This window comes from Maniola jurtina, chromosome 28, assembly GCF_905333055.1.
Source record: "Maniola jurtina chromosome 28, ilManJurt1.1, whole genome shotgun sequence".
In the NCBI taxonomy this organism is placed as follows: domain Eukaryota; kingdom Metazoa; phylum Arthropoda; class Insecta; order Lepidoptera; family Nymphalidae; genus Maniola; species Maniola jurtina.
The window spans coordinates 995,886-1,005,882 of NC_060056.1; the positions used below are offsets into that span (position 1 = coordinate 995,886).

General features: G+C 37.5%; 1 protein-coding gene across 3 annotated transcripts in view; it reads right to left on the minus strand.

Moving 5' to 3' along the window:
• Positions 1–9,997, minus strand: part of LOC123879645 (zinc finger protein 99-like) — a 68,146-nt gene that overhangs the window by 4,514 nt on the left and 53,635 nt on the right. For 2 of the 3 annotated variants that reach the window (XM_045927469.1, XM_045927471.1), the window contains 9 exons: positions 9,287–9,338; positions 8,166–8,264; positions 7,165–7,299; positions 5,671–6,429; positions 4,433–4,563; positions 3,637–3,711; positions 2,664–2,802; positions 1,353–1,453; positions 585–684 (listed from right to left, as the gene is read on the minus strand). In XM_045927469.1, the coding sequence (XP_045783425.1) occupies positions 585–684; positions 1,353–1,453; positions 2,664–2,802; positions 3,637–3,711; positions 4,433–4,563; positions 5,671–6,429; positions 7,165–7,299; positions 8,166–8,264; positions 9,287–9,338 (1,591 nt within the window). Of the gene's footprint in view, positions 1–584; positions 685–1,352; positions 1,454–2,663; positions 2,803–3,636; positions 3,712–4,432; positions 4,564–5,670; positions 6,430–7,164; positions 7,300–8,165; positions 8,265–9,286; positions 9,477–9,997 lie in introns of those variants that run through there. The other variant, XM_045927468.1, reaches the window with a different exon arrangement.

Consider the following 9,997-nt stretch of genomic DNA (forward strand, 5'->3'; position numbering starts at 1 on the left):
TAATAAACATTGGAAGATAGTAAAAAACAAGTTTATATTGCTTGGTATATTTTAAAATTGTACTATATTTATATTTATGAACTCAGAATTTTTTCCTCTTTTATTTGATATCCCACTTGATACAATACCAAAAAAAAAGTTTTAACAACCTCCACTTTTTGGATGTAGCATCCCTTCGCCAAAATTTGTTTTAGAAATTGTGTTTGCGTGAGTGCTGTGAACGTGCAAGCTATTTAACCGAGCTGTTTCTATTCCATCAGCCTGTATGCGTCCACTACTGGACATAGGCCTTTCCAAGAGCGCGCCACCTCACACGATCCTCCGCCTTCCTCATCCACCCGCTCCCCGCCACCTCAAGGTCATAGGTCCAGCGGGCTGGAGGTCGTCCCACACTGCGCTTACCGGTACGCGGTCTCCACTCCAGAACACGTCTGCCCCATCGGCCGTCGGTTCTGCGACAGACATGACCTGCCCATTGCCACTTCAGCTTGTTAATCCTTTGAGCTATGTCGGTCGCTTTTGTTCTTTTGCAAGGTCTGTTTTGTTCTTGAACAAACCTGTAACCTTAATATGAAACGCCTTACCTCTTCGCAGGTCAACACAGGCTTGTGTTTGTACATCTGGTACCGCTTGTTGTAATTAGCATTCTCCGGCTTTTGTTTTGGAGTGTTGCGTTTGGGACGCCTGTAAATATAAACCAAATAATTCTGAGGCATGAGTACCGTCAAGTGCAAGCCTAGGTCACAATAAACAAACCATCTATACATATAATAAAATTGTAGAAAAGTGGTGTCTGTACAATGGAAATATATAAAAAAAAGTAGCAGGGGTTGTTATTATATCGATGCCGAACCCGAAATTTTAATTAATTTTTTTTTGTCTGTTTGTCTGTGTGTTTGTGCACGCTAATATCAGAAACGGCTTATTCGATTTAGATACGGTTTTCACTAATATATTTTAGTAAGCTTCACTTAACATTTAGTGTTTATTTCATGTCAATCGGTTCATAAATAAAAAAGTTATGTCAATTTAAAGAATCACGGCGAACATTTTTAACGTACAGAGTATATGCTGCCCGAAAAGTCACTATTCCACGCGAACGAAGTCGCGGGCACAGCTAGTTTCTAATAATTTCAAGCTTATGTTGTGGTTTACAACATATTATAATGTATTACCTAGAAAATGCCTTTTCTAGGTAAACGCGTCCTATCTTAGGCCACACCATCACTTTCCATCAGGTGTGATTGTGGTCAAGCGCGAGTAATCGCGTAACAAACATACAGAGATGAAAAAACATACAGTCGAATAGAGAACCTCCTCATTTTTTTTAAAATCCGTTTAAAGCAACTCACCCTCCTGTGGCATGTTTGAACGAGACCTCCATATGCTGACGATACGCCGTCACAGACGCGAAGCGAATGTTGCACTCCTCACACAGCGGACCGTCTACGTCCTGTAATAGTTAGTTATTTATTTATTTATTTATTTTTCATGTACCAAAATTGTAGTTACAAAGTTATGATAAATTAAGCTATGTACAAAGGAAATGCTTATCTCTAAACAGAGATTTCTTCCAGCTTCCCCGTGCAGGTTGTGAGTAAGGTGCATAAATACGTGGAATAGGTCCCATGGTACTAGATTTATAAAATGGTTAATACAAGTGCTACACAATAATATTTACACAAATATCTTCCAATAAATACCAAAATAAAATACTTACATACTATAATAAAATAATAATAAATAGTTATGCATAATATAATATGACAACTACGAATAAATATAATATATATAAAATATAATAAAATACTCTATTGTAATGATAGGTAATACTGCTTCACTCTGTATTTGAATGAATGTACTGAGCGGCAGTTCTCTCTAATATTCTCAGGAAGTGAGTTCCAAAGATACGTACGAGATAGTACGGTGAAAGATTTGCTGTAGAAGACTGTGTGTGTTAGTTATGTTACAAGTGCCCAAAGTGGAACATTAAAGTTGAGGTTGCTAATCTTAAATGTATCTTTTTCTATCACTAACCTTAACATTATCAAAAAGAAAGTGTGTTTGTTGGTTAGTTTATCCTTCAATCTTATTGCAAATGAAATCGACGTGATTTTTTTGCATGGATATCATTAAAGAACTGGAGTCGACTATTGGAGACTGGAAATTCAGAGTTACCACGGGATTTAAAAAAATCCGGCCAAGTGCGAGTCAGACTCGCGCACTGAGGGTTCCGTACTCGGGTATTTTTTCCAACATTTTGCACGATAAATGAAAAACTATTATATATAAAAATAAATAGAAATCTGTTTTAGGATGTACAGGTAAAGCCCTTTCATATGATACCCCACTTGGTATAGTTATCTTATTTTGAAAATTGAAACACATTTTAATTTTTTTTTTAATGATGTAACCACCAATTCACGGTTTTCAGATTTATTCCTGTACTTGTGCTATAAGACCCACCTACCTACCAAATTTCATGATTCTAGGACAACGGGAAGTACCCTATAGGTTTCTTGACAGACACGATGGACAGACAGACATACAGACAACAAAGTGATCCTATAAGGGTTCCGTTTTTCCTTTTGAGGTACCCACGCGAACGAAGTCGCGGGCATCAGCTAGCCCTGTAATATAAGACTTTTGACTTCCAAGCCCACCTGCAAATTTGCACCGTGGTGTTTTAAGTTGAGATGCACACCGAGCCCTCGCTCATTGATAAAGGAGAATCCACACAGAGTGCACACTACGTCTGTGGGGTGAGCTATGCGCAGGTGGGAGAAGTAGGCGGTCTTTGAACTGCAATAAAATAAAACATTCCTATAAGTTATTATTTTACTAAAAAAAAAAAACTATTAAAAAATATGCTCCTGAGAAAAGCATATTATTCAATCGAAGATTATGTAAATGATACAAGAGCGTGGATTTGACTTGCAGCTCGCTCCAGCAATGCGCGAGACTTCAATTACTTTTATACATGGCATAATATTGTATATCAAATCTTTGAAAAGAGCAACCGCCGAGTTTCTTGCTGGTCCTTCTCGGTAGGAAACGCATTCTGAACCAGTGGTAGATGCTTTTGACGATTCAAAAGAACTTGAATAGGTCTAATTGAATAAAAATATTTTGAATTTGAATTTGAACTAGTGCGGAAAGTCAAAAATTATAGTACAGTCAGTTTTCACTTCAAAAAATTCCGGTAAAATGCGAGTCGGTCTGGCACACGAAGGGTTCCGCACCATCGTACGAGATATAACACTTTCATGTGCAACACTGCAAGTTAATAACGGACAGCGCCATCTATATGTGATTAATTAAACTATTTATTGGTTCGTGAACATGTCGATTTTTTTTTAGAATTCCGTTCCTCAAAAGGAAAAACGGAACCCTTATAGGATCATTTGTTGTATGTCTGTCTTTTTTTTTGGTTTTTAGAAAACCTATAGGATACTTTTGACGTAGAATCACGAAATTTAGCAGGTAGGTAGATCTTATAGCACAGGTAAAGAAAAAAATCAGAAAATCGTGAATCTCACTTGTCTTGACAGACAGGAAAGATAGATAACAAAGTGATCTTGTAAAAGTTCCTTCTTTCTTTTGAGGTATAGAACCCAAAAAGTATTGTATACTGACTGTAGCTCCTCAGGACAATGTAGACACTTGTAGGTGGTCCCTTTGTGCCACCCCGCGTGATTCTTGGCCACTACTCTGTAACCATAGAAACCAGAATAAGTAATAATCTTCATTCCTCATACGCATGGCTAAGGTTTGGAATACTCTTCCGCGATCTGTGTTTCCTACCAATTACAATCCGGGTATCTTTAAAACAAGAGTGAATAGGCACCTTCTAGATAAACGCGTCCCATCTTAGACCACTTCATCACTTTCCATCAGGTGTAATTGTGGTCAAGCGCTTACCTATAGTGAATAAAAAAAAAAATAAAAAAAAAATAACCGCAAAATTGAATAAATAATACAAAGATATTTTGGACTTCGTCTGTGTTGGCGTTTGCTGGCGCGCGTGCGGAGTCTTTTTGGAGTGTTTTTTGTGAAAAGTGGCCGATTTTTGTGTTCTGCTGGTGTTTATTGGTGGTGGAACTGACTGGGAAGCGCTCTAAAGGGGCGCCGCGCGTATGTCGGCGGGCGCCGGCACAGACGAAGTCCATACTTATAACATATAGTTTCCCTAACTTGTAAATAACTACAAACTTGACATTGGCTAATCTGTGTAAAGCCATTACTATTTTTGGGGGGTTGGTTGGTTTGCTCTTTTGTTGGTTGGTCACTCAAAATGGTTAACGCCCACTAACTTTTTGTCTTTGTCATTAGTATGGGAGTACGTGACAGAGAGAGCTCTATATTTACTCAGTGGATAGGGTATAGGATTCGTAGGTCTCGACCCTCAGGAATGAGCCCTATGCGTACTCACTTATGGTTAGTGACCAAGGGACAGGTGTTGCAACTATATCTCACGCTATGAGTGTTTATCACGTGGCTTCGCACTGCTTTGTTACTTTTGAAGTGAAGTCCGCAAACCGAGCATATGGATTTCCCATATTTCTGAAAATGATAAACAGATAGATAGAAAATTTTATTGCACACAAAACATGAAATAATCAAGAGAAAACAAAAGACAACTAAAAATAAACTAAAACAGAAACTAAAAACTAAAAATAATGTTGATAGTGTAAATTTTTTAAAGACTCCAACCTCTTAGAGATATTATAAACATGCAATTACTTGAAACTAGGGGATGCCCGCGACTTCGTCCGCCTGGATTTAGGTTTTTAAAGATCCAGTGGGAACTGTTTGATTGTCCGGGATGAAAAGTTGCCTATGTCAACTACAGGGACGCAAGCTGCCTCAGTACCAAAGTTCATACGAATCGATCAAGCGGATGTGTATTTAGGAACCCGCGGGAACTGTTTGTATTTCCGGGATAAAAAGTAGCCTATGTCCTTCCCGGAATGTATCGTAAGTCTATACAAAATTTCATTAAAATCGGTTCAGCGGTTGAGTCGTGAAAGCGCAGCAGACAGACAGACAGATAGACATACAGACAGGCAGACACGCTTTCGCACTTATAATATTAGTATGGATTAGTATGGATAAACAATTTTTATTTATTTTTTATACCACGCGACTTTGAAATGGCGCGAACACCAGTCTTTATATATGATAAGGCGGCATTACGACGCTCAGGAATGAAGCCTAAGGGAAAACTAACTAAGGGATGATTTATGCTAGACCATGCCGGACCCGAGCCGTGCCACGTTTGGGGGCATGTCCGAAGCACCGACGAACCACGGATTGCAATTTTGTATGAAGAAAAGTAACACGGACGAGGCTCGGAAGACTCGGACATGGCACTGTCTAATGTGACTTCATACCAGTGTATCTCAGACGCGGCACGGCTCGGGCCCGGCACGGTCTAGCATAAATCAACACTTAAGGCCAATTCACACCAATTGCGTATGCAGCACGTACACGTGACACGTGCGTAGTGACGCGCGTGAATCCGTAGACAACTGCACGCATTACGTCTACGCGAACGTTCACGCCACGCAATTGGTATGCCATGTCTCATACAGTTCCATACATCACAACGCAATAGTACGCGCTACGTCTACGCTTGCGCAGCCTGTGTGAACGAGCTGTTATACTCACATCAGTATGTCTTTCCATATGTGCATTGTAAGTATCTATATTCAACGCTCCTTTGAAGCACGTCATACATTTGTACGGTGAATTTTTGAAATTCTCCTTATCTTTTCTCTTCTGTATATCAGCCAACTGTTCTTCAGGGGTTAATTCCGTTATTTTGTACTGCTTTAAATACTCCAGGGTCGCAGGATCTATCGCTTTCCTTCTAACGAGCTTGCGTTTAAGTCTTTTATTGTTTTCTTTAATTTCATGTGTAGTTGCTTTAGCATTTACAGTGATGGCTTTATTGACAGCTCCAGAATCTGAATCAGTATCACTAAAGCTGTCCTTCAAAAAGTCCCAATCGTTGTCCGTGTCGTTCATTACATCGTTCATAAACTTGTCCACTTTATCCTTGATTCTTTTATCACTATGTGTGTCAATATCAATGTCAGTATCACTTTGTACAATATCGTTGATCTCGTCTACAAATTCAACGTCACTAATGATATTATCCATTTTTTCTGTTTTAGGTTCATTCATTTCTGCAACTTGTTCTTCAAGATTGTTTTCATTCTTGGGATTTGGATTCAGTATAAGTTTTGTATCAAGTAATTTCACTTCGATTTTTATTGTTTCACTATGTGGTATTTCTGGTACTTCTGGCTCTTGTTCTTGGTGTATCAGATACAAGTCACAGTGGTCTGGTTGGAATGATCTCTTGCCCATGCTTGATGTTAGATTGTTTGATCTGTTTAGTGTTTTTATGTTCTGTGTTGTTAACTGAAAAATAATAATGAATGTGTATGTGTATCTCTTGACTTTTGCCTGTAACGAATTCCGGATATAACAACGACAAGTGTAAATTAAAAAATTTCAACACCCCCGACAAGTGAAGGTTACAGTAACTAGAAAAGAGCTGATAACTTTCAAACGGCTGAACCGATTTTCTTGGACTATTCCGCGCCTACGATCCAAAGTATCTGAGTTTTCCAAAACATCATTTTCAAATAAATGTATCCAGGCAACGTCCATCTTGACAGCTTGACATTTTTCAATTGACACTTGAATATTATGAACCTAAGGGTTATCTAACCTTCTGTTCTACAAGAAAACTAGAAAAGAGCTGATAACTTTTAAACGGCTGAAACATTTTTTTTGGATTATAGCTAAGAATACTCAATCAAGCCACCTTTCAAACAAAAAAAGTAAATTAAAATCGGTTCATTCGTTTAGGCGCTACGATGCCACAGACAGATACACAGATACACACGTCAAACTTATCACACCTCTCTTTTTGGGTCAGGGGTTAAAAATAGAGTAGTCCCTTCATCGTAGTTATCATCATCATCATCAGCCTGCGGATGTCCGCTGTTGGACATAGGCCTTCCCTAAAGAGCGCCACCACACCCAGTTCTCAGCCTTTCTCAGTCACTTCCCGCCAGCCGCTTTTAAGCAAGCGTAGTGTGGGATGGCCTCCAGCACGATGGACGGACGATATAAAGTGAAAGGGCTTACCAATTTATTAATTTCCACCAATCCCAGTAGCAAATGATATGCTCTCAGACACTTGTCTCGGAGCTTGCTGCAGTTGCTGAGTCTCTGAGCACATATTGTGCAGAACTGCGGAACAAAGTACAGCTTGCCCTGAAGCTGCAATTACAAAGAATGTTATTATTTTATATTATTATATTATATTATATTATTTTATTATTATATTAAATCTTATAATACATATATCACTACACAAGAGACTAGATTTACTGATTAAAAAACCGGCCAAGTGCGAGTCAGACTCGCGCACTGAGGGTTCCGTACTCGGGTATCTTTCCAACATTTTGCACGATAAATCAAACACTATAATACATAAAAATAAATAAAAATCTGTTTTAGAATGTGCAGGTAAAGCCCTTTCATATGATACCCCACTTGGTATAGTTATCTTACTTTGAAAATTGAAACATGTTTTAATTTTTTTTTTTAAATAATGTAACCACAAATTCGCGGTTTTCAGATTTATTCCTGTACTTGTGCGATAAGAACTACCTACCTGCCAAATTTCATGATTCTAGATCAACGGGAAGTACCCTATAGGTTTCTTGACAGACACGAGGGACAGACGGACAGACAGACCAGACAAACAGACAACGAAGTGATTCTATAAGGGTTCCATTTTTCATTTTGAGGCACGGAGCACTGCAAGCTAAGCTAAGAATGCTCAGTAGTGAGCCAGCGATGGATTTTTGATAGCTCACATAGTTTATTTAGTTTAGCTTTGTAGTTCAGGTTGAAAATAGAAGAATGAAAAGATATTCAAAAAAGAATACTAGCCGTGTTAATCATGACTAAAAGTCCTCTTTCCCCACCAACTAAGCATAAAATTAGTTTCTAGAATATGTCTGCAAAATTTCATGGACTTTGGTTGCTTAATATTCAAATGAAATTGGAACTACGATTGTATGGAGTAAGTGACGGAGAGAGCCCTGTTATGCACTAAACTTTAGTAATAAATAACTTACGGAAATCCCAGTCAAGTTTTCAAATTCTATATCCAAGTTATATTTGTTGACTGGGTACAGTTTACAATCCTTACTGGTGTCCAGACAAATCATGCAGAACTGAAAGAGAACAAATGTTAGTAAGTGAAAAAGGACTTACTAACATTAATTACTAACACTAATTAGTGTAATTGGACTTAAAAGGTCCGTTCTAATTAAATAATTAAATAAATAAATAAATAAAGGAACAGGAAGGAGTAACTGTGTTGGTGTTAGCTGGCGGGCGTGCTCTGCCTTTTTGGAGTGTTTTTTTTGTTAAAACTGACTGGAAAGCGCTCTAAGGGGGTGCCGTGCGTGTGTCGGCGAGCGCCGGCACAGACGGGGTCCATACTTGTATAGTTTAACTAACTTGTTACAAATAACTACAAACTTGACATTGGCTAATCTTTGTAAAGCCAGACGAGAGAGAAAAAAAAAAACATGATTCTACAATAAATGAATGAATGAATGCAGAATCTAAAATATTGGGATATGAATGGCATAGTACACAGCAAGAACAATATAATAAACATAAATTCAAAATTTAAAAATCCCTGACACAAAACTCTCTAAAAAGTAAATAACTTTCAAACTGCTGAACCGATTTTCTTGCATTATCGCTAAGAACACTCTCGATCAAGCCACCTTTCAAACAAAAAAAAAACTAAATTAAAATCTGTTCATTCCTTTAGGAGCTACGATGCCACAGACAGATACACAAACACACAGATACACATGTCAAACTTATAACGCCCCTCTTTTTGGGTTGGGGATTAATTAACAACAATCAGAGATCATACAAGTTTCTATATTACTTACTATGCCTTTCAACTGCAAATTAGCAATTCAATTCAAGTTAAAACATCCAGACAAAACAAAAAGTTATAAAAATATAATAGTTATTATATTTTTTGATGTTTGCTATTTTATTTTGTTGTTTCTGTTGCTTACTTTAAGGTTTGTTGTTTTTGTTATTTTATTTTTTGTTGTTTCTTTTATTTGATTTTTGCTGTTTCTGGCATTTTATTTTTTATATGTAAACATTATTTAAATTAAATAAATAAAAATTAAATAAATAAAGATATGAAAAAAGAGATGTATACCTGTGCTTTTGATGGCCCTGCACTCCTCGGCACTGCCTTTTTAGTTGCATTACACTCCATTTTACCACGATTTATTGTATAAGTGAGCAGTTCGCTTGATTATTTAGCAATCTCTCTATAGGCTCTTTAAGTTCAAAGTTTATTAGTCAGTGCAGAACAGTTACACACAGTTCAGTGATTACTTGGGAAGCTTGTAACGTGACAAGTGTAAATTAAAAATTTATAACACCCCCGACAAGTGAAGGTTACAGTAACTAGAAAAAAGCTGATAACTTTTAAACGGCTGAACCGATTTTCTTGGATGATAGCTAAGAACACTCTCGATCAAGCCACCTTTCAAACAAAAAAAACTTAATTAAAATCGGTTCATTCGTTTAGGCGCTACGATGCCACAGACAGATACACAGATACACACGTCAAACTTATAACACCCCTCTTTTTGGGTCGGGGGTTAAAAATTATAACTTATACTCTTATACTACTCTTGTTTCATAAATAAACAAAAAGTAACTCTTCTTTGAGGTTGTTGTAACAGATGTGCGATTCTTAGGAATACACCCCATTTTAATACTGCCGGGCGGATAGAATAGGGCTATTTCATGGCAATTTGATTACATATTATTGAAATGATCAAAAGCTAACACAAAACGCGAAAAACTTATATTTCACAGGAAAGAAATTTGTTTCGTTGTTGACAGTTGACACTTGACA